Source organism: Gouania willdenowi, chromosome 9, assembly GCF_900634775.1.
Source record: "Gouania willdenowi chromosome 9, fGouWil2.1, whole genome shotgun sequence".
Classification (NCBI taxonomy): domain Eukaryota; kingdom Metazoa; phylum Chordata; class Actinopteri; order Blenniiformes; family Gobiesocidae; genus Gouania; species Gouania willdenowi.
The window spans coordinates 13,700,584-13,726,413 of record NC_041052.1 but is presented as its reverse complement, the minus strand read 5'-3'; the positions used below and the strand labels follow the sequence as shown (position 1 = coordinate 13,726,413).

At 38.4% G+C, this 25,830-nt stretch overlaps 1 protein-coding gene across 2 annotated transcripts in view; it reads right to left on the bottom strand.

Annotated features, from left to right (window-relative positions):
• The window catches only part of sema4c (sema domain, immunoglobulin domain (Ig), transmembrane domain (TM) and short cytoplasmic domain, (semaphorin) 4C), a 141,889-nt gene that overhangs the window by 2,767 nt on the left and 113,292 nt on the right, over window positions 1–25,830 (bottom strand). For both annotated transcript variants that reach the window (XM_028457627.1, XM_028457629.1), the window contains 7 exons: window positions 21,888–22,063; window positions 18,599–18,743; window positions 17,316–17,529; window positions 11,648–11,763; window positions 8,340–8,497; window positions 6,498–6,589; window positions 2,975–5,423 (listed from right to left, as the gene is read on the bottom strand). In XM_028457627.1, the coding sequence (XP_028313428.1) occupies window positions 4,528–5,423; window positions 6,498–6,589; window positions 8,340–8,497; window positions 11,648–11,763; window positions 17,316–17,529; window positions 18,599–18,743; window positions 21,888–22,063 (1,797 nt within the window). In that variant the 3' untranslated portion in view covers window positions 2,975–4,527. The remainder of the gene's footprint in view (window positions 1–2,974; window positions 5,424–6,497; window positions 6,590–8,339; window positions 8,498–11,647; window positions 11,764–17,315; window positions 17,530–18,598; window positions 18,744–21,887; window positions 22,064–25,830) is intronic.

Genomic DNA, 25,830 nt, shown 5'->3' with positions numbered 1-25,830 from the left:
GGGGGTAATAAATTTAACCCTAGCCCAGTGGTTCCCATTCTTTTTCGTCCCGTGTATCCCCTTTGCATTTTTGTCAAATCATGTGTACCCCACCTTCATATCACAACTGACTTGGTGCAATCTCCATAATTTTATATGCTTTTTCATTTGTGGAACAGTGGGCTCCCCTAAACCCCTAAATGTTTCTCAAACATTGGTTCCCTTAAGCTTCACCTAGAAATTCAAAACAATCAGTGGAATTTAAAGTGGAATTTATACATTTTTTTTAAAATACCATGCATGTAACTTATGTAATTACTTCAATAGTAAGTAAATATGGTCTCCTTTGTAAAATGTAGCTAATTATTGTCTCCTATTGTCAGAAGTGTACTAAAATGGCCTCTACAGCATAAAATAATCCCATTTCAATAAATGACAAGAAAATAAAGTATTTTATTGAGCCATAGTAGATAGTTTGTTGTGTTTCCGAGTGCCCCCTGGGATACACGTACCCCTGTTTGGGAACCACTGCACTAGCCTCATTGAAACAACTGCAAAGTTTTCACACACCCAAACTAAAATTGGTTCTATCTGTAAAACTGAGAGGTCTTTTATCAAGTCAAGTCAAAGTGTTTATTGTCATCTGTACAGTTAGAAACACGTTTCCCTGTACAATGAGATTCTTTTAGATCACAAATAACACTTGTATGACAGTCTTTTTGAGTGACCAAAAATAAGGCGCTATATAAATCCAATGCATTATTTTATTGTTATTATAAATTACAGCCAGTCATTTTTTGATTTGTGGAGGCTAAATGCAACAGATTCCCAATCAATGAAATGGTCCACAGACTGCCTAATAATGGGTACGTGCCAATCAATCCCATAGCACCTGTCGCAAATATGGAAGTCCTTTAGAATTAGTCATTAATTCCTACACAGGTCAATTTCTTTCTTCTCAGATGGATTTGATGACTCAGCTTTGGGGCCCCCTAGTGGCTCATGGGACCCTATGCAATCGTTGCATGTCTGCCTATAGCCAGAAACTCCTTTCAGTGCTTGTTACTGTTTAAAACAGATGTCACCAACCTCTCTTCAAAGCTACTGAATAATCTGAAGGGTTACCAGTTTAATATATTCTTGTGAACTCCTAAAAATTCACAATTCCACTTTAATTTGAGGGAAAGTTGATGGACGACAGGCAGTAACTTAAAAAGTTAGGAAATACTTCCGTTTCAACTTGCAACACTTTTTTTCTTATTATATATAATAGTTTCTTTTCTCAAACACCCAAAAAAACATTTTATAGGAAATCATTATGATCCCATTTTACTAGCCACTGTAAACTAAATGTCAAATATGTACCATGTACCATTTTAACAACTTATATATATATATATATATATTCATAATCCAACCACCAAAAGTGCAGCATCTTTAACAAAATCCTATTGGTGATACTTCAACATGTTTGTCCCAATATTTTGGTGAAAACCATATTTTAAAGATGGTTAATTTAATAGAAAAACGTATGAAGTGCAGCAGTATTGAACTATACTAAGCACTAACTACATCTGTATTTATCTTTGTGAGTTAGAAGTGAATAAGAATTGAGAGGGAGATCATTAGTGACTATAGTGCTGCTGTTAGAACAGGGCTGAGGGGTCGCCCGTGGGCAACAAGTTGGTGAGCCATGGTTTAACAAACAAATATAAGTAGAGTGTACATGTACATATTGTACAACAGTACTGGAATTAAAAATGTAAATTATTAAATTCATGTTATCATTACAAATCGTGGATTGTTTTAACTTGAATTTGATCTGGAATTAGGAAACAGAAAACATTGCAAACTGTAACGGGTGGAACAAAATAAACGAAATGTATGTGAAGAAATCTGCATTTGTGATTCTGCCGGTCAGTGCAGCAACGCATGTCGCTCTATTTATTACAAACAAAATTAATTCTGAATGTTTTAGTCTACGGGATGATTTGGATCTTTTTCAGGAGAGGTATTTTAGTTTGAAGCTGATATCCAGAGTTTCTGAGGAATCTATGTTTATGTATCATTCTTTTGAAAGCTGAAAAAATACTCTAATAATCTAATCTTTTACTATGGTCTACTGCTGCCTTTGTCCATAGACCCCTATACAAATGCAAGAAAGCGCCGACTTCGCCCAGCCAATAGGCTTTGACTGTCAATCAAAGTGAATGCGTGTGCAACGTCACAACAGCAAACCGGTATCACTGAGCAGCATAGCGTCATGGAGGAGCGCTCCAAAACTCCAGTTACCCATTCCACGATAGCCAACGTATAAAGCTTCTACTAAAAAATAAAAGAAAAGTCTGGGTACAAAGCTTGTGGATAAACGTCTTCATGACCGCAACAGAATTTATCTCGGCGCTGCTTTTAAAAGGATTCCGAGCGGACCAGGATGAGGCGACATTTCTCATGGACAGGTAATAAACATGATGAATCAAAAGTTATGCCACAAACAATAAATGTGTAGTTTTTGTAGTTATATGACTTTGTTATGTTTTGTAATGCGCGTGCACAAACGTAGAGGCATAGCTTCTGGTAGATTGGCAGAGGCAGGGGAGGAAGTAGAGCTGTTGAGGGCGGGACATCGAAACGTTCTCTCGGAAACACCTGATAACAGCTTTAAACATCCTGTCTTTATTTTTTGCCTTTTGCCTTTGCCTTATGAGTCTTAGGTGAAAAATTGTGCTGATTAAGTGAAAATTGAGATGAAAATGATTTCTCAAAGAAATTGGTGCTGACAGAGAGTTCTTCCTGACATATATTTATCTCATTAGCAGTAGACTATTGTGAATATTTTGCACAAACACAGCTTTACAGACTTGTAGCTCCTGCATGTGTTACTCTCTGATCAAGATTATAGTGGTGCATGGGAAAGGCACAGTTGAGGACTGTATGGAAGCCATTTCTTTGTAGTTTCTTCTTGGACCGAATCAGAAAGAATTTACAACAATACCTTTTTCTTTCCTGGTGGCGTCTCTCCTGGAACCGGTGGATTTGTCAGTCATCATCAGGTTATCCGTTTTTCCTTCGATCAACACCTGTCGGTGGCTTCTTTGTGTGTTTAACAGTGTTTGTTTGTCCTCTGCATATGTCCACAGTATCCTCGGGTCAGTCTCTGGGCATTGGTAGAAGGAGAAGGGAGCTTCATGGGGGTGGGGGGGATTCCTGATTTCACTCTGAAGACTGTGTGTGTCTGTGTGTGTGTGTGTGAGGGGTGGTTTCATCTTGGCAGTAAAAGTAACCATCCTCACCAAACACATCAAACATAATGCACTTATTGAGACATCCACAGCGGTCGCAACAGTGATGGTTCAACTACATTCTCCATGCCAAATGTCTTCATGTCAACTTCAATTTGGAATTAGGTGTGCAAGTATTGTCCTGCCTTACAGGGATGAATGCCAATAGACATTTCTTTTTCAATGAAGATGAACTAACGTTCAAGGGGTTCAGCCAGAACATGCACCTGTTACACTCATCGACTGGAATAAACGTCAGACGCGGTGCACTCATGTATTGGATTTGAAGGTGCGCTGGAAGGTCAGAGTAAAATGTTGAACACTTGGCCTTGCATTGCAATCCACAGAGGGCAAAGTCTGTTTGAAACAACGTTAACACCATCAGTACACGGAGAAAAAGAGCATCAAGAAACGTCTTCGCTCTACCCAACCATCACATGGAATTATAATGGAAGGGATCGAAGTCTTTCTCCTCAGGGGTAAACACGGCGCAGGGGGTGGAAAAAACAAATTGAGCAGATAAAGTCTTTTAGAGAGAATGTCCTTCATTAGGTTCACTTCATTTTCCTTTTAACGTCCTCTCTCTGTCCCTTTCTCTCTCTTTCTTCTGCGCAGAGCTCCTGCAACAGGGACGTGATTGTCGTCATGCATGGAGATTCATTTGTCTTTTTACACCGCTCTGACACTCTCAGCCCACAAGAATTAAAAAAGGAGGATGCACTTTGGGTTTTTAAGTGCAGTAAAAAAAAAAGGTTTAAATTAACACATGGACAAAAAAAAAGAAAAAAAATCAGTCAAATATTTCCAGTAAGTTGCCTTCGTCTGTCTGTCAGCTGGTTCCAGCACACGGGCTAAAAGCCACACTTGGTCCACTAGAATAAAAAATAAAAATGTGCCTTTCTGAAATTGTAACACTATTTGTTTAATGTCCGTGCTGGAGGGTTTTTCTCCTCTGCGTTCTTCCTTTCTTAAATACACAATTTACACAAGTTGGAATTGCACAGTGGAAGCAAATAAGTCACAATTATGACTGGTTGTAGCCCAAACCATAGTAATTACAAGAGTGCGTGGGCAGGAACACTGTGTATCTCTTACATGCTGTGTGATAGTAATGTCTACGGTAAGCCAAACAGGCATTAAAAGAGCACGAGAGCGAGAGAGAGTGAACAATCAGCATGTCACTGAAAGAGAGAGAGCAGGCATCCTCAAATAGAGGGAGGTAGGTTGGTTGTTTTGTTTATCCAGCTCAGTTACCAGGAGGACCGGCCTACACTGACGACTCCTCAGGGTTGGCGTCAGGAAGCACACTGCGCTGCTGCAGCGTGCGCCTCAGCTCCTCCTTAAAGGGACTGGAGTAGTCGTTCCCGCTCATTCCCAGGGCTCCCAACCCACCGCCCCCAGCCCCAGCCCCGCTAGCCCTCTCCTCCCCTGCTGTGCTCAGGTTGAGGCGGATGTAGCCGTTGCTACCGGAGCCTCGGATGTTTGTGAGGCTGAGACGGCTGGGGGAGTGGATGGGCTGGCCGGGAATGGCGCTGGGTGACGGCGTGCTGCTGACACCGTTGGGCCCTAGGGCGTGACCAGGAACGATCTTTAGCGAGCCGTCTGAGTAGTAGTAGTTAGCGCCTGTCTCCCAGAAACGGTCTTCATCACTGGACATCTTGCTAGGGACGAATGTGGGTGGTTCTTTAGGGAGTGTGATGGGATACACCAGAGTGCTCTCCAGAGGTTTCATGTCAACTCCTTTTCCCAATGCTAGTTTTAGCCGCCGGCGTAGGTAAAGAGCTGCTATGAGGAGCAGCAGACATGCTGCTCCAAGGGTAATAACCAACACCCAGAAGAGCCCCATGCTGCTGTCCGGAGCTCTGGCTTCCATGAAGACTGGAGGACTGGCTACCACCGCCACCTGGTAGCGCTCCGTTTGAAATTTGACCCCCTGCTCCTCAGAGTAGCAGATATAGCGTCCAGCTTGTAGCTGGCCGGCTTCTGGGATGACCAGGGCTTTCAGGGTTCGGTCGAAACGAGGTCCTCCTGCCTCGGGGTCTCCCAACAGGAGCTCACGGTCATTGAGAACCCAACATGGTTGAGCCAAATTGGAGACCAGATGGCAAGGCAGCACCATATCAGACCCAACAACCACTGTTACATTCCTCAGACGGGAGTGCTCTGCAGGGGAACAGGAGAAGAGTCAAAGGTTAAGTGCCATCCAGGTTTAATCCAATTACTATTCATGCTCTATGCCAGGAGTTCTCAAACTTGGGTTGTGAGACACTGATGCCTATAAGAAACTTAACAATATTTTTTTTTAAATTTGGGCAAATTTTTGCTTGTTTTTACCCTTTTTCTGCAACTACACCAAACTTGCCATAATTTAACATATTTTCATCACTTTTTCTTGCCATATTTTTGCTCCTTTTAATGTATTTTTACTACATTACTCCCATTTCTTCAAATTTCAATGCCTTTTCTGCACATATCTTCCACTTTCAAGACATTTTTGGCACTTATAAACCATTTCCACCAATTTTTCACCTAATGTCACATATGTTGACCCATTATTGTCAATTTTAATCTATTTTCACCATACTTCATGATTATTATTTCATGCTCATTATTTGCCAGTTTAAACTAAATGTTCCAATGTTGACACTTTGAATCCTTTTTTTTTTTACCACCTTTTCCATCTGTTTTTGCCTTTTAATCAATTTCTTTTTTGAAATCCCAATTCACCACCCGTTCCACCAGTTTAGGTCACTTTTAACACATTTTGTTTCTGATTTACAAATTTATTATGACTAAATCTTATGTCCCAAATAATACTGGACTTCCTGGATAACAGTGGATATTATTCAGATCAATAAATAAATAAATGTGATTATCACTGTTTCATATGGACCACCATTTTGCTGACTTTATGGATGGGCCCCAAAAAGCTCTCCCCTTTATTCCCCCTTATAGATGGCCCTGTTTCCATGTGACTGTTCTTCAATGTTCATGTCTGTGTTCAAACACCTTCAGGTACAGTAGGGGTCCCAGGTCTCAGGAACCTTTATTTTGGGGCTCGTGGGTAAAAAGGTTGGGAACAACTGCTCTAGGCGACTCTCCTTTGCTTAATTTAATTTATTCAGCTCAACCCAAACACTTTAACTAAGTCCAGCTTGAGTCTACCCTCAAAGGCTCACTGGTGACTGACATTCAGTTCACCACAAGGAGCCACTGCTGAGGCGTGTTCGCACTCACCTGGACTGGGGATGGAGACAGGTTTATCAAACTTGGCTTTTCCTCGGTTGAACCTCTCAAGCATGAGGTCCTGTGAGAGGGAGGAGGTGGAACTGTTGGCAAGAGGGCGGAAAGCAGAACGGATCATTATTAATGGTGTGAGGACAGAAACTAAGGCATTTTCACACTATTTTTTCCTACAGTCACAACTCATTTTAATATCCAAAGATGAAACAATAAAAAAGCCCAAGTTGAATAAGTAAGACAAGGAAGAAGACCAAAATAAATTCCATAAAATGAGATAAAGATATTACACCATGACGCTGTGCTTAATATCAAGCAATAGCCATCGGATTGATGTCTAATATTGACAGTATCAGCTGAAAAAACGAGTATTAGATTATATCGGCCTGCATCTGAAATCTCTAGTATAATACATATTGTTTTTTATTGTATTTATTAAGGGTTCTTTCCCCCAGAGTATTCTAATTTATTTTTCATAAACTTTATTCAATTGTAGAATATTCTGTTTAGGGTTAAAATGTATATAACCCATTGGTTAAAAATAAATGGGTCAGCTTTTTTCTCATTCCTACTGTTGCTGACTATTGTTTTCTGTTTGAGTAATATCACTTGATCAAGCATTTTTTCTAACATTCCACACTGGAAAATAAGTCATAAAAGTATGTATGATTCGTGCTGATCATATTGGATATCGGCCACCACTCAAGGATGCATTATCGGTATCGTATCGGCTGTGTAAAAGTTGTAGTGTGTAATATTTCTTATGTAAATATTTTTTGCTTCATAGTGTGATATAAAAATGTGTAGTTGGATATGGAAGTGTCATAAGTTTTTGTCCTGCATGTTTAAACTTCCAATTTTTTTTGACCACTTTTCTAGAATGAACAGATCTTTATCAGGAATTATGTAGGGTTACACATTAACACAACCATTGGATTCTGGATACATCTGATCTGTGTTGGGTCACTTCAGTGTATTGTGTGTATTTTTTTTTGTCCAACTATTTCTAAAGTAGACACGATTCAGGGCATCACTTCCTGTCTCATAGAGTAGGTAGTAGTTGTCTTCTTGCACATCACTATTGGATGATGTAGTTTGTGGTTATGCTTTCTTTAAATAAATATGAGACACTTTGTAACACAACAGGAAGCAGAAGTTTCATGTATGCTGATTACAAATGATTATAGCCGATTGCCTTTTGTTGTGAAAAGCTTGAGCAGGAAATGTATCTCACAGGAAGTGGAACCAATGAATAGGAAGTAGCCGCCTAATGTTTAAGATACATATATCTGCAGTAGTTACACATCTGCAGAAAACCTAAAAAATGCTGTATCCCATAATAAAGAAATAAAAAATACAACAGATCTCGCTTGAAATTGAGAACTTTGGAACATGGAAACAATAAATCTCACCCAAATTAAAACTTTGGCAGAGCAAACTTTAGATGATGAAAAAATAACATAAAAAAAATAGAGATAACTTGCAAAAAATGATTAAAATTTACTCTGAAAATAGACTGAGTAGACTACACAATTACATGATTTCATCAAAAGTTGTGAGACAAAAGGGCACTTGCACCTTTTATTTATTCCCAATTTCCTTTTATGTATGTCTTTTTTTTTACATTTGTCATTGTTTTCTTTGTTCTGTTCTGTTTTGGTTTGTTTTATAAAAAAAATGCAGTGTGTGTCTTCCTGTGATAACATCTGTACAAAAAAAAAACATTTATTAAGTCAAATATCAGTTTGGGTTTCTTAAAAGCAATGTTTAATATGCACACAGTATTTAAATGAGGCTTTAATGCTAAGCATAAATGCAGGGCAGCATGCAGGCGCTCACCCTCGGTGGAGGTCGATGCGGACGCAGGCCCGACCCTCACTGTCCCAAGCGCAGTAGGGGTCCCTGGCGAGCAGACAGTCTGGCTGAGACTGATAGCGGCTGCAGTTGGCCAAGGGCAGCTGGAGAACCTCTGAACGAGAGCCGATGTACAGGTACTTCTGCAGAGAGACGGAAGGAGAGCATGTGAGAAAAGGTGGAGCGGAGCTATACCTGTGTGACGTGACAAAAAAAACGAACAGGGAGCATGAGGGAGGGATTCAGTCAGGGGTTAGAGAAGATAATGGGATAATCACTCTCAATTACACAAACATTCACCCTCCCAACCCTCTTCCAATCCAATCTGGTTTGTGCGAAAGCTGTTATCAACGTCTAGTCACAGCCAAACCGGCATTAATAGGATAAGATAAGATGAGCACGGGGCTTTGGGGCTGGAAACGCCCGTCAAATCGACATCGATTGGTGGACATAAAACGCAACCACCACCCAGAGAGGGAAGACAATAAGGACAAGGGTTCAATTCCCTGCTGGGGTTAAGGTCTGTAATTACTGTTGTTGTGTATGGAGAGAGATTTGGATTGGTGGGGTGTCTTTTGACCTTTAAAATGGCAGTGTTTGTAAAAACATCTGACCCAAGCATTACACTTTGGGCTCATCAGTGTTTTGACAATAAATCTCTGTAAATTGTAGTTAACAGCAAGAAAAGTACGAGAGTCATAGAACATGACACACTGGCAGCATAGATATAAAAGTACTGGTTAGAAACGAAAGTCTCCCAAACATCAAAGAAACGTAGCATTTTCTCCAGAGAGACCATTAAGTGTTCCCAACTCTTGAAGAGATAAAAGTGTTCATCTTGGAGATCAGGGTGATAATTTGCAAAAGGAAAAAAAACAGGAGGCTTGTACTCAAATAATTAGGTACAGAAAGAAAATCCTGATTCTTTTTCATTTATTAAAAGCACTTCTGCCTCAATGTGCTGAATGGATTCTGCTCTGTTCATACGTTCTGAAATAAAATCCAGTCACTCCAGACACCTAATGCACCCATTGCACTACATTAGATTCTACAGCCCAATGAAAGAGACACTGGAGTGATTTGAGGCACTGGTGTGCTCTAATAAATGCGTGATATATTAAAACATCTTTCTAACACTGCGTTTGAATGCAGCAAATGTGAACACTTTGATTTCCCATGTTACATGAAGCTGGAACACTTTAAAGTTAAAGCTGCTTAACCACATAAATCCCATCTAAACTGTACCTATATGTCATCCAAAAGTTGCTCTCGTCCACTGTTGATGCCAGTGTGAGCCCAAAAACACTGCCAAAGTGACATTTCTGGTGTTTTCATGGATTGAAAGTTGTAACCAAAACCTTGGCGGAAACACCAGATAACGGAGAAAATTGAAGTGACATCATATCACAAGGAACACGATAAAGAACGCAGAACAAAAAAGAAGTCAAGAGAATCACGGTCTCACACACAAGAAATCATCGTAATAATGATGTAAAAACACTTGCATTCTTCTACAAGACTCCAAATCCCATAATGCAATGCACATCCATAGTTCAATACACATGGGCTGTGTTCAAAATTGCATACTAACAAGTGTGACGTCAAAATGAGTATTTAGTGCGTTCCAATTAGATAGTATGGAAAGATTGAGTACGTGGGAAATTCTCTGATGTATACTATATCGAGACATTTTTAAGTATGCACGGTGGTCACACTACTCATACTCAACCGCCCCATGATGCATTGCGAGCTGAACTTAAAATCATCCTGGGACGATTAACACGTTTGTAAATAGGGCTCTTGAATTGAAATTAACCAAAAGTTTAGTCAGTAGCACAATGGCAGTTCTCCGAAGATCTCCGAAAAGTGTTTTTTGAATCAAATGACCAAATGTTGATAAAATGTTGTCACTTAAAATGCTTTCAGAACTTTCAAAGTTGGCGAAACAACTGAGATATTTAGCCTCAGTGTGCTTCCGGTTTTATTCGTTGTAGGTTAAAAATGCATCTTGGGAAACTTGGAAGTATACTTCAGTGGGAATGGTCACCATGCTAATCATACTAATAGTATATAGTAGACAGTATATACTCATTGAGTGTGGAGTATGTTAGTATGTGATTTCAAACCCAGCCTTGGCCATTTATCAACAAACCAGTTGTTATTGGTGGAGTCAAAAACAAACAAGCTATAATTTCTACCTTTGACTATCAGAGGATTCATGAGAACAAAATTTTGGATGTGAATGTTGAACATATTACTTAGTAATTAAAGCTACAATACTTGAATCTTCAACCATGACAGAGGGGCAATGCTGAATTTGAACCGTAAATCCCGTCCCCCACTCTGATAATCCCTCACAGTCTCCTCCTCTGACGGAAGTGCCCGAAATCGCGCACGAGAGCTGAACGTGCAGGACCGGTAAAACACGTCGCCATGCAAAAGGATGCACACAAAATATAGCAAAATAAAACATTAGATTACCTGTCTAAAAGGAAAACAGCCACTTGCGCATCCAAAGTTAGTCCAAGACTAAAAACAGGTTTGCACCGTGCACACGCTTCACTATATATCGCGACAGCGAATGAGGCGGCTCCTTTGTGGGATCTGCTCACCCCTCCTTTCTCTAAATCCTGTGATTGGAACTGGAGGGGGTGACCACCAAGACTTTGTCTTCCAGGGTTTTATTAACTAAAATAATTATTTATAAGGCACAGGCAGCACGCAGACGTACGTTTTTTCAGAAATCATTGCTTTTATGATATACTATATGATGCTATAAGGTTTTTTTTTTTTAATTAAAGAAAATAAATCGAATACCCCAGCTTTAAGCACCTTTAAGGGCTGACTCAAATTTCTGAAGTGAGACAGTAAGGGAGGAGTTGAGAGAGAACTTTGATATTTTATTGAAATCTTTCAACAAGGCCGCAACAGAAGTTGAGATTTTGTGCTTTTTTAAACTTTTGACTGTAGCTTTATGCTGTATCCTGTATGCTCGATGAAACAGATTGTTTATCTGGTAAAAACAAAAGTCATCAGCAACTTCTCGGAGAAGGTGCACTTTGATTTCCTGCTCAATTGCAAAATGATTGTAGTTGTTTCCTCAGGCATTGCAATTTTCCCACAGCTCCTCGTATGAATACTGTCGACATAAATCCCATTGATATTCGTGCTTTCACTTTTGTAAAACAGTCCAATGCATGTTTCTTTTCACACGGTTTATTGTTATACTGTCAACCGTGGTTAGGATCTAATAGACTGCCAACACAGAGATGTGTTTATCTTCACTTCCCAACCTTAGCGTGTGAGATGGTGAGGCTGTCCACCGGCTGAGGCGTCTCAAACAGCTGGATCTCCTCAATCACATGGGCCTCGGAGCCAAGGATCACCACGCGCTGCAGCCAGCCCTCCGCTGTGGAGCAAAGAGAAAGGAAAAAAAAGGTGAAGCTCTTGAGCACAGCAGTAATATAAAGAATATTTCATAACGCTAAATAAATATTCTTTAGAAACCTTTAACAGCAACGTCTGCACAAGGTTCAGTTCTTTCACGCTTTTAAAAGACAGGACGCTTGAATAGCATCAGAAGTAATAGACAAAAATAATATATAAATAATAATACCTGTGACTACATTGAGGTTCATCATGCAAATGATGTAATGCATTAGTGGCTGCATAGTTGGTAGCCTTAATACTAATCATTGATACACAAACACCTGTCACTGCAATGTATTATTACAACATTAATGTAACTGTAATCATCAAAACTAAGCAAACGATTGCACAGAAGTTTAAGTAATATTTATCGTAATGTGAAATAGTCAGCAAAAATGTGGCCAGAAGTAACAACCAAACTACAGTGTGTCTTTTGTAAAAGATTATCATTTGTTTATGAGTTTTAAAAGCTCCTGAACACCATATTTTTTAAAATCATAGAGTATACCATAGATCAAGGAATCGAACATAATTTACTCCAAAAAGAAAGGAAAATAGTTGAAATTGCCGTTTGAAAGTTTGTTTTTATCTTCGGTTGGTGACATTTCTGCACATTGCATTGTGGGATGTGGAGTCGAGAAGATGGGTACATAGAAGTGTTTTCACCTCATTCTGAGAATACTGAGAAGAAACTAGAACAAAGATGGTGTCAGGGGAATCACTGTCCTACTCTTCTGGCAAAAACAAAAAAACATGAAACCACTGATGTAAGTAAAATAAATAAAAACACTTTACTCCGCATCCCACAATGCAATGTGCCAAAATGTCAACAAACAGAGTTTTGAGGGTGGAGATGAAAACAAACTTTCAAGCAGGAATCTCAACCTTCTTCTCTTTATTTTTGGAGTAAATTGTGTTTGATTCATCTATGAAGGCTACAGTTTAATGTAATAAAAAAAGCTTTAATTGATTAATTGAAATGAATAATTTTTTTCCTTGTAAAGAAAATCCTGGTTCTTGACTGATACTTTTACTTGTATTATAAGCTACTAGTGGACAAACAAAATTATTATATATATTTTTTAACTTCCCTAATATGGTTAAAAAATGAAAACATACTGTATGTACATTAAAAGTATATGATAAAGTGCTATCATGAGGTGTGACTTGTGTTTTTTTCAAGGCGTGCCTTCAGGTATTTATCATTCAGCAGTTCTTGGACAATTGAATGGACCAAGAATCTCTCCATGTAGTTTTGGAAACTGTGGGGCCTTGAAAATTCGACTTTAATCTGCATCAGTGTATAAAACTTTGACTACAGTCATGTCAAAATGTACTACTATGGTGCATTAAAGAAGCACACAAAAGGAACTTATTCTGCCAGCATCAGAAAACTCGGCAAAAAACCCATTTATAGTTGAGATTTGAAGGAGTAGTTTGAGGTGCTTTTTAACACCTTTGGGTGAGAGTTCTATCACAGGAGGTAATATAAGTGGAAGCAGAGCTGATGCTGCAGTAGTAAAGTGAGGAGGTCCTGTGCTCCTTTCATATATGCAGGGCATGGTGAACATTTTCAGGTCCTGTGTAATAACAGGCATCTTAGCACAGGCCAGTATGGTGACCTTGATGGATGGGTAGCAGTGTTTACGTGCTGTCTATGTGGTCACCTGAGGAAAAAACAGTCCTGGATGATAAGAAAAAATAAGTTGGCAGCCTAAAGGAGGCTTCAGAGGAAGAGGAACGCACTTAGAGGCACAGCGGGCATATCATCATACTCTCCTCTTGCAGCGTCAGGAACCAACATCCACTAATCCCTCAATCCTTTCGCTTCTATTTCCTCAAAAACCCTCCTGACAAGCACACCCTCTTACTCTCCCCATTTCACATCAATTGTTGCTATGCTGCAGCTAATAGCTAATCAAGCCTGCAGCTTAATTGGCACCGTGACCACCCGTCTGCCAAACACTCTGTTGAGTTTGGTGCTGCGAAGCACAACAAGTTGGGATGATTGCACTTGGCTTGGGATGAGCGAGCGTGCAAATTTGTTTGTTTTAAATCGCAAGCGTGTCACCCAGGTGTGCGTCTGTGTGTGTGCTTCTGTGCTCGGACAGGGCAGAGAAGCCTTCAGTCTGCTGTGTCACCCTCAGGCTCGGGCAGTAAACGGATTTAAAAAAAGTTTGGATGAACTATGGCTGGGCCCGGGGAACGTCTCCACGCCGAATAGCACGTACCACGTTCCTGAGAATTCCATCCCAGGTGCCCCCTTGGCACATACAGAGTAATGGGCCCCATTCATATATTAGTATCTGTCAATGATTCGGTACCACCAACTGTCGCAATATTTGACTCACAAATAAATGAGAAAACAACTTTAATAGAATTTGCAGAAAAAAGGGGGCCCCTAATCGAATTGTGTGAGGCATAATCGTAATCTACATTGAATTACCTTTGACACGATATATCACACAGCTATGTTCCCATAAATTTTCAAATTACCGGAAATGGGGGGTGGGCCCCCTGGCCCCATTTTAAAAAAAGGGCTCCGAGCATCTCATTATATTCATTCATAGAGTATTCAAACCAAACAGCATTCAGATCTAACGAGAACCAACGGAGGAGTAGTAATTTGAAAAATGGGGCTCTCGGTGGCTCCCTGGTGCCCCCGTGACATGTATGAGGTAATGGGCCCCATTTATATATTGGTATGTGCCAATGATTTGGTACCACTAACCGTCGTAATATTTGACTCGCAAATGAATGACAAATTGACTTCCGTTTTTTTTCTTCTTTTGGGGCCTCAAATCAAAAATCGGGCTCTGAGCATCGATGCGTACACATCCATAAATTATACCTACCACGTTTCAGCCCGATCTGTTCACGAATAACAGAGGAGTAGTGATTTTAACTAGCGTACACACCAACAACAACAAGAACAACAAAGTGAGTGGCGTTTCGAGTCCGATAGCCTGGCCTAATAACGGTAAACCATTACAGTATATTACATCAGATAGCAGGTATAAAAAAAAAATAAATAAAAAAAACAGGGATTACATTTTAACAGCAAGTGACACTTCACGATAGTTCACTACAACAAATGAACACGTAAAACCAAGGAGTCATATTCCCATTTATAATGGACAGACTCAAGTTTGTTTACTTTACTAAAATAAGAGAACATAAAACTTTGTTTAAAATAAAAAATAATTTATAATAAAGATATACTAAATATATATATATATATATATATATATATATATATATATATATATATATATATATATATATATACATATATACTAAAAAAAACTAAACAATACTTATACAAAAAGAACACAAAACAACAACAAAAATGCACAAAAATATACAAAATGACTCCAAAAAACATACACTACAGAAAAATTGTTAATCAAAAAACTGTAACAATAACAATTATTATATACGGTCTGTGGTCTAGGCCATTGATTTAACTGAATTGTTCATAATTAACGAGTTTATTGATTGATAATCTTTCTCCCCGTCTGTTACTTTAATATAGTGATAGCGTAAGTTTAGGTTACTTTTAATTGTTCCAGATTTCTTTTTAAAGTAATCCTGCCAACCCTGTCCACCCTGTAAGCGCTAACCCAGTCAATGTGAACTGATCACTGATCAGAATGCTAAACAGTGGAGTCTCTATTCATTCATGAGATGGAGCGCATTCAAATTCCCATTCCCAGGAATCCCTTCTCGCTTTGTCCTACTCAGGATTAAGCCTTGATTTCTGCCCGCCGCCAAAACAGGACACCTGCGTGTGGACGCGATGGCCAGCTGACTGCAGATACTAATTAGGTCGCACTCGCAAAAGACATTTGCTTTGATGCGTGAAGACTGATCTCAGCATGCAAATCAACACTTTAATTGAAACCCAGCTGAAGATTGGCCAGATGGCGGAGTTGTTTCGGTGCCACCGTATACCAAATGCCAGTACCTGTCCCTGTCTGCAGCCGCAACCTGGATGCTCTTATCTCGTCAACAAACAGTAGGCACCTCCAGCCAACACAAACAGGCGCACTCACGCAGTCAGACAACAGGGAGATATGCACAAAGTCTGTGTACACAGGCTGTTTTTTTGTATTGTCACATAGAATAAAGGAACAAAACAACAGGAATGTTACACAACACAAGAATAAAGAGGTGTAAATTATCCAATGTCTCGTTATTATGAAATAAGTATACTTTAAAACTCAAACCAAACCATACCCATGAATTGCTACATATGTAAATAATCAAGGACGCCATGATGTGAAGGAGGCTGTTATGCTGAAAATAGTGGTTGGAATCTAAATAAGCTTGTTCAGAGTTCAGAATGTCAAATAATTAAATATACAACATGTAAAATAAATCTATCATAATGTGTATTTTTTTTTTTTTGAGAACTTTAGACAGTTTCAAAAAAGTTAAATCGTTAAAAAAGTATTAAATGGAATGGGTGGAAATATCGGCTAAAATTTGTTTCAGTGTTTCAGGCGAAGTAAAGCTAAAAAAACAACTGTTCATATTCAGTTAGTGCACGCTGTAAATAGTTTAGAGCAGAGGTTCCCAACTGGTGGATCTAAACGTGCTTTAATTTTGAGAGATTTCAGTGCAGTTGGTTCTTAAGGCACTAATACGGAACCGGTAGTTTTTTATTTTTATTTTAATATTATGCTTAGATGCAAATTTTCTCTATTAATCGGATTTTGGGATTTTTTTTAGTATAGATTGGAAAAAAAAATAATCATATTTTCATTCATCGTAAAAAAAAGATTATCAAAGGTAAGGTAGACGATTTTCAAAAGCTAGCACAATTTGGAATGTAGCCTCCCCGATAGCTCCGCCTTTACCCCCCTCGCCCCTCCCCTCTGTGCTCCGTCTCACTCATATGCATGCGCACAGCTGCTGCAGAAGAGGAGCTCAGTTCATCGCTTGTATTGTGTAGAAACTTCGTTGTCTCATCTCTCATTCAGCAGTAAGTAAACAACAAACTTTACCAGTATATATGTTAAAAAACGTGATCAAAAACTCTGTTTTAACTGTCAGCGGTGACGCGCTTTCAGTGTGAGCTTGTGCATGCGAGGGATTGAGAACGAACAGGGAGACGTGATTGGTTAAAAAAAACGGTTAGTTGTTTTTCATTTGTCGAAGTTTTTACAGGTTTACAGCTGTTACAGAAGAAAGATTTAATTTGTTCCTTTTTAAGAGCACACAAGATCTTAATTTCTGTCAGGACATGAAGACAATTTCAACAAAAAACTTAAAAAGTGTATCTGGAGGAAATTGCCTACCGTAGCTTTAAGGAGAGGTTTTATCGTCAAAACCTGAATTTTTTTTCACAGATATTCAAGTAGGTTAATACACATTGAGTGAGATTCTTATGGTTTTGGGTTGCAGCTTGTTTATAAGAGTTGATGGTTGGTCGGAAACCACTGGTAAAGAGAAAGTTTGTTTGACTTAAACTTTTGCATTGGAGCATTTTAGACAATAATCGAAGCACAGATGTGTTGTTATTGGTACCTGTGCCAATAAATAGCATGCTGTACGCCCGCTGGTCCAGTGCGCTGACCCGATCCACTGCTAGTCGTGTGAAGTTGACTCCCTTGGCGAGCAACAGGGGGCGAGCCAGAGCTTTGTCGTCCATCAGCGGATGTTTCTTGGCAAAGTTGAGCGTGGCGTCGGGCAACTGCAGCGAGCTGTTGTAGCCGCTGTCCCTGTCTGAGTTAGTTATGCACTAGAGTGCAGAGAGAAGGATGGACAAGGAAGAAGAAAAAGTCAAATGAGAAGCTCATAGCAGCAGCTGGCACACACTGTTCTTTGTACAACGTTTGTGCTTCTCTTCCTTTAAATCCCATGTTTTTAAAGAACATGTGGATTGTGTAATGTAAATGGATAGGATGTATTCCAGTGGGATACCCTCTGGCAGTTTGATGTATTCTAGGCTGTGCAGTGCTGACTGTAAATTGTTGTTGTATGTAGGATATAAAATGGTTCTGACTGTCAGCTCTTCATGTCTAACCTTTATGCTCTTGTTTTTGACCTGCTTCAGGGACTGCAGATGGAAATCAACCTATACTTGTTTTTGAGCTAAATGTCGTTTTAAAAACATTGTCTCTGCTGAAGCAAAACTAAAAAGTTTGGACACTCCAAGACGGTGAAACAAATACCTATTAATTCAGTTTTTTAAATAGGTTTTAGGGTTCTTTTTTTAACGCTAATTTTAAAAATGTTCCCTTCTCTACTTTGTTTACAATTCTGACTCTTTTATTTTATCCTATTTTATTAAATGAATTCTGTGTGCATTAATCTCCAAACCTTTTTATCATTTTGAACTTTTGTCATGACGTAAGCAAATTTCTGTGAAGCATTTTGATCTACAATTGACTTTGTAATAAAGGTGCTACAAAAATAAAGTTTGATTGATTGATTGGTATAAGTATAAGCATAAAAAATGTGAAAATTAATCCACTCGACTGTTTACGGCTTTTACTTTATTCCCCTTTATCTTCCCACCTCTTATTCATCTTACTGCTATAAAAACAACAGATGTTATTTTCTGTCTTCCTGGACTTGCTTGTCTTTCATTGATGGATCTACATCTCGACAATATTACTTGCAGCACTTGTATATTGTATATGCATTTATTCTTTATATTTATTATTATTATTATTATTATTATTTTGTTTTTTTCTGGTTTGTTTTTAGTTTTTCGCACCAACCACCAAGTTACAATCCTTGTACTGTTTTCAAACTGTACTTGGCGAATATGAACTTTTCTGATTCTGATCTCTATCGCTTCTTACCGATCCGGGTCGTGGACTTGGGACGGCGCCGGTGTAGCGTATCCATTTCTGCGACGCCTCTCTGTAGTCCTTGTAGGACCCTTCGAACACCTTCTTCACATCACCCACCTGATACTGGCAAATCGCCGACACGTCCACGTCCCCCCTGAGGCAGGAAAGAGATGTTTTAGGTATAACCACGCACTTCTTCCCTCTGTTCACCGCCACCATCATTACACTTTTTCATTTCCGATATGATACCGATATTGCAGACTTGCATATCGGCCGATACCAATATTGATCCGATATCAGCATGAATCATACATTTTTGTTTTTTTCTTTTTTCTTCTCTCTTTTCTTTAATAATAATTTTTTACTTATTTTGTAGTGTGGAATGGTAGAAAAGGCAAGATGAAGTGATGTTACTCAAACAGAGAACAATCGTCAGCAACAGTAGGGATGAGAAAAATTAACCCATTTCCTATTAATCAATTGGTTACATCAATTTTAACCTTCACCATAATGTCTACAGTATTCTACAATTGAATAAAATAAATTAAAAATGAATTAAAAAAATCAGAAAATCCGGAAATTTGAATCCAATATCCGATTTCAGGCTCATATCGGACCAATATCCGATATCGATATCGGATCGGGACACCTCTACTTATCGCCAGACTGGCTGAACTGATTACAACAACACAATATGCGCAACTATTACATCACATTATATTCCCACTTTAAAATAATCAACTCTTCCGCACCCCTTGCATCATCCCACCCCGACTCCCTCTTCCCTTTTCCCTTCCCCCTCAGCTTGGTTTAACACTGCCCTCTCTTTTTATATTTTCCCTCTAATAAAGTTTTTCTTACCCTTCTTTATGCAATTAAATACATGTATTTATTCAATTGCAATAATAAAACATGCATTGCTGTCACAGTGTTGAGCATGTGCAGAAAAACTTAAAAATATTCTCCGTATTTTTGAACAAACTGGCATTGACATGTTTTCTTTTATTTCTTTTATTTTTTTTTAGCTGCTGCATTGAGTCGTAATGATTGAGTGTATGGACACATTTCCACCCGCACTGCGATGTAACGATGATGTAAATAAAAAGGCTTCCTTCACCAGTGAAATCAATCACTTGCTGCAGCGAGTACGGAAACACAATTCATTGAATGATGTGTGTTTGTTTGTGTGTGTGTGTGTGTGTGAGAAGGCCAAACACTCCATTGTGTTTACGCAACACAATTTTCAAACCCAAAGTGGGACCCGCTGTTCACGACGTGCCCTTGTCATCTCTGAAGTATTTGACTTCATTGCTGGTTCACGAGGATTAAAGCTTCCTCTTATATTTAATTTCCACACACAGACTTCTAGTGTTGGGACTCCTGTGAGTGTGAGATTGCTTGGTTGATTTGTTCAGAGACCCACAGCTTCGTTTTGACTCATTTTCCCTCTAAAATGTGTTTTACAACACGATACAGACTTTCCCAGTGTAGATGAGTAGGGTTAATGCACATCAGGGCAGCGCTGATGCATTAGCATCCCAGTCAGTCGCAATGTGGCTCCAGCAGAGTCTGCATTTACATAATGTCCAATTATCTTGATGTTATCGCTATCTGAGCCACAGAGCTTTAGGCGATCTTCAGTGAGAGAGAAGGGATCATAGTCTTTTTTTTTTTTTTTTTTTCTTCTTCTACCCAGCAAAAAAAAAAAAACTCAGAATGAGGAAATCAGGCTGGGGGTTGAAAGCTGTCTTGGTTTGTGATATGATATCTCACACAAAAGACTCACATAAAAGGCCTCTGTCTGGAGACGTGAATCCATCTCTCCTCCATAAGAAAACCCCCGTGCCCCTGCTCGCCCGCGTCTTTGTCGATAAGTAACTCATTACTGTCGGAGTGGCCGAGCACATGCCAATCTTCGCTTCACAAAACTGACAACTGCGCCTTTTCAGAAGCAAATTACTGTTATCAACCTCCTATTAATTACTGGTTTGTAGTGAAATGATTCCATCGGAAACTGGTCTGTTGTTGAGTTACTTTACGGGAAACTTTGTCGAAAATTAAGTTTGAACTCATAAAACCTGTATAGGAGGAAATCAAACTGAACGAAGGTTATTAATAGCTATGCAATTACAAACTGACCTGGCTTTGGTGTTACTAAGAGAAGTACAGTATTTGCATTAATCTTACATTCGTGTAGGTTTTTCTTGTTGCATTATAGTTTCTTTCCACAGGGCTGAAACACTAATGCTCCAAGACATTTATGACGAGAAGGAATAATAATAAAAAATAAAAGACGAATTGTTGTATAAAAGTACATTTCCTATTTTTTAATTTCTTTATTACGTATACTAAGTTTAAAAACTGTCCTTCATACCTTTAGCATCTGACAAACTTTGACGCAGCAGTAAGAGAATCAGGTCAACAAAGTGGTAAATAGTGGTCTGGACTCGGTGTGGAGTTTGCATGTTCTCCCCAGGCTTGAATGGGTTTCCTCTGTGTACTCCGGTTCCCTCTCATGCTTCAAAAGCATGTACAGTATGTTAGGTTCAATGTAGTCTCTAAATTGATTATAGGAGGTATACGTGGGTCCGAAAAATGAATGAATGATTGAAATTAGGTCCTGAATGGTTCAAAAAGTTCATTTTCTTCCTCTGAACACATTTATTTCTAATATTCCACAGTTTACCATCAATTGTTTTTTTTTATATTTTACTGAAATTCCACGTTGATTGTGAATGCTGTGGTAAAAATGCACATTTCTCTACATGTTTTAGTAGTTTTTTTCTCAGCCTGTATAGAGGCATCAAGAAGAGTTTCTTTCTTGTTTTACCTCACAAATCAATGAGACTTATTTCACAACAACAGGAAGCTGTGAACAATGTTGCTTTGTCCAAGATTCATGCAGATGTGATGGGGTCGTTATCGGAGAAATGATCATCCTAGCCAGGATGTTCATCTGATAATAGAGCAGTGGACTTATAATGTTCTTATAACTCTGTGTTCCCATCTTATTCCTATAGATAGATACTCATTATGACTCATACTAAACTCACCACCTCTATAAAACATGCAATTTGGACCAAAATTACAGTTTTTCTGTGAAAGCAAATGAAAAAAATTGTGCATAAATCCTGTCACGAATCATTGAAAGGTGGATAAGGTTGATAAAAATTAAAAGTATAAGTAGTATCTGAGTCATACAAGAACAACAGGATCGGAAACATGTAGATATACTCATTACCTTCTATTTCTCTGGAGTCTACACTAAAATGAAACAATGCCCATGTAACTGTCTCACCACTGTGCGTGGAAGATGCCATAAAAGGTGGTCCCTCGCCAGTCCTGACCCTGCAGGGTGAAGATGGCCCTCAGGTTGTTGAAGGAGACGTGGCGCTCTGGGAGGGAGCACACCAGGCGGGCTTTTAGGAATGTTGTCCACTTCTTCTGCAGAGTCCTGGTTCCACCAAGATCCCCCTGAAGGAGGAGCAAAACCCTGATTCAGCTCAAACATTACTCGATCACTGCCAAGTGGACTGGTGATTGACAATAAACTGGACTGGGGGAGGAACACTGACCTCAGCCCTGAAAAGGCTGAGGTCCTTCAACATCTGTGGCGATCAAACTGTATAATTCATCACTGTAACCTCACAGCTTGATTGTAAATATCTGTATCATATTTGTATTATTATTATTAATCCTACTTTATTTTCTACTTCTGTAATGTGTATCTGATCCCTATTTTTTACTTAATTATACACACATTATACACTAATGTTTATTCTTTCTTTCTTCTTTGTTAAACGTTTTATTCGTGATTATTTTCTGTGGTTGTAACATAAGCAATTTACCCCTGGGATTAATAAAGGTATTCTGATTCTGAAACTACTACAACTGATGGAGGAAAAATTAAAAATCACCCTATGCTGAAGTGATTGATGACATTTTAATAACAGTGACTCTGTTTCATAAAATACAATTAAATCACTTTTTCTTCTAAGCACGTTGAGTTTGCAGCTCAATATGACGAGCCTGGGGTGGAATTACATGCATCCCAACATGCTAGGCGCTTGTGAAAAAAGGACTCCCGCTAATTAGGAGACAGCAGAGTAGTTTGAAGATGATACGCCTGAAAAACTCAGACTATAATTTGTCAGAGAAGCTAAGCTGGTGTAATGCAGAAATGCTATTCTTCTTACTCTTGTTAGACGTGGTAAAACGTGAAACAACCGGTTTGTGTCGACCAAGCCATTACATAGTTAGCAACAAGCCAATTTAAGAGAGATGCAGAAAGTTCACGAGTAGTCTGAAAAGTCAACTAGGGACAGGATAATAATAATTATTAATTTTATTTTAGCTGTAAATCATCTATAACTACAGAGCCCTAGACATGACATGGTAAAAAAAAATGTAATAATAGCCACAAATTAGTTATGGCACACACATGAAACACTAACTAGTGGCCACGAAATAAGTAACACGTGTGCGGAACAGTGTAGTAAATCAACCTGGTTCTTAATATTCTGTTTCCATGCGTCTCGTTAATAATGGTTCCTTGCAAGGCCAGACTTTTCAGAAAGTCTTTGTAGCTCATTCGCAGCCTAAAATAAAATTCAGTCACATTATTCCTGTCCATCGTGCAGCTTTAGCCTCCCTACTCTCCAGGAATGATATTACTATTATTAACCACTATGTCGTGGACATGTTCTACTTATTTTCTGGTCATGAATCAGTGTTTTGTGTGCATGTCACAGCTAAATGGTGGATGTAGTTTTTTTTTTTTTTTCGTGGGTTTTTGTTCTTTTGAACGATGTCTTGTCAAGTGTTCTGTAAGTAACATCCCAGATGTGGCTAGAATAACAGTTTTTCATTAGATTGGAGTTACAAAAAAAAGAGTAGATTTTATTTTTTAATATTACAGAACATATTTGCTTGGGGAAGAAAAAACAAAAAACAACATTGAAACAAAAAAAAGAAACAAATCTCCAGTTTAGGCTAGAGCAGTGGCTACCAACAAGGTGCCCATGGGCACGTTGGTTGGAGATATGAAGTTCAGTTTTAGTTTGACTTTATTTGAGCAATTCATATTCATACTTTTTTTTTTTACAAAACACAAGATACATCATTGAAAGCTGAAAAGGAGTAGGCTGAAGCATGAAAGCCTATAGGCACCTGTTCAATATTCAATTATTACTACAAACATTACCAACAGCAACATCAACAAGAGAAAAGAAAAGTATTTTAGTACATTTTGACATCACACAGATTTATCACAAACTACACACATTGACGCATACATTATATTGGTGTTTATGATCTAGCATTTGTATTAATTCCAAATGTTACGGGATTACCTACAGTCAAAAAAGAGCTATGGTCCAATAATATACAGGTGACATGTAGTCAGAGTCTTAGTAGAGTTATATAGTGCTTCACTTGACACGTTTTTGTATTAAATTAACCATCTTTAAAAGTTTATTTCCACTGAAACATTGAGACAAATTTCAGTGTTGCATACTGTATATAATTTTTTTTAAGAAGCTGCGCATTTTTATGATGTTTAAAAAAAAAAATGCAAACATTGTATTATTAAATTGTACAAACGTTACATGTTTTACGATTACTTCAAAAGTTGTCAGTCAGTGGCTCGTAAAATAGGGACAATGATTTCCTATGAAATGGAGTGAAAATTAAACAATTTCTTGAATAAAGAAAAAAAGAGTTGCATGTTGAAATATTCCCTACCTTTTTAAGTTAACACTGGTTTTCCTTATTATCTTACCCTTTAATTAAAGTGAAACCGTGAACATTTTGCATTTAAAAAATGTATATCAAACCCTTCCCTTTGGATAATTCAGTACACTTCTATGAGGTATAGCTCGCAGTTTCAGATATAGCTAAAATTTTATCAAATTTATGTATAAAACACTATAAAGTTTATCATCGGTATATGCTAGAAACAATTATAGGAACAAATAACTACAGAATAACTGAGCATGTTGGGTTTTTTCTTTCTTATTATTAATTTTTATATTTTGATAAGCGCATTGAGATGACTTTGTTGTGATTTGAGCTTTACAAATAAAGTTGAATTGAATGGAATTGAAAAGAAATGGAATGTCTGCTTACTTGAGGTAGAGATATAGTTATTATTAGGTGTACTTTCTTAAAGGTGTGCTTTTGTGATATTATAATTGTTTTGCTAATAGTATTATTGACTTTATTGTATTTTTCATTCTGTTGTGTTATTAATTTTTGCTTGCTTTGTGCACATTTTTATTCATATTTTTTGTTTTTCTGTTAAAACACTATGTTTGTGTGGATGATTGTGGTTGTGATTGTGGTATGAATGTATGGGGGAGTGGTTAGGGTGGGATGGGGGGGTGGAAGCCTGTTTTCTGATTTTATTCTGTAAATAAATACATAAAAAAAAGTTTGGTGACCTCTGGACTAGAGGAACAACAAAAGTACAAGTACAAGTACTCCTTGTTTGATTTGTCGTCACATTTCTTTTTAAACTGAACAAGTCTGTCCAGCATCAGCTCCTACAGGTAGTTCAGTCAGATCTGGTGATGTTATCTTGCATCATCAGGGCCAGTATGGGACAATCCAATTTCAGTGATGCACAGCAGGTCACTTTACGGCCTTCTGTCTGTTTTTATGTCCCGAGAGCACAGGGATATAACTTAAATAGATTTTTATCAGTCATTTATTTCTGTAGGTTAAAAAAAAAAAAAAAAAAAAAAAAAAAAATGGATGTATTAAAAAAAGTGAAACGACATTCAGGGTCACTTTGTCTTTATAATCTACTCAAACATACTATTAAGTGCCTCGAGTGGAAGTGGATATACACATGTCGCCATTGTTACCAAAGGGGTTTACCTTGCTTTACAGTTGAAGCCCAGGAGAGATGAATGCATTAAGGGCCCATTATCACAAAATATCTTTGGAAACTTGCTCTAACAATCAGGAGTGCAGTTACCCTTAAAGCTGACGCTGACAGTGCTCTGCTGCTAATGTTCATGTTGCATTTCATTAGCCTCACATTCACCTCACGAGTGCCAAGCATCACCTCTGCAGATGCAACGACGTTCCCTGTGTGTAATAATAATAAAGAAATACTAAAGCTATTCCACAGGCTTCAGTGAAACGCAGCAATGCCCATGTTTCCCTTTGAAAAGGAAGATAACGTGTCCAATAAATAGACAAAGTATACCATTAATGCATCATTCTGTGGGTTTGTA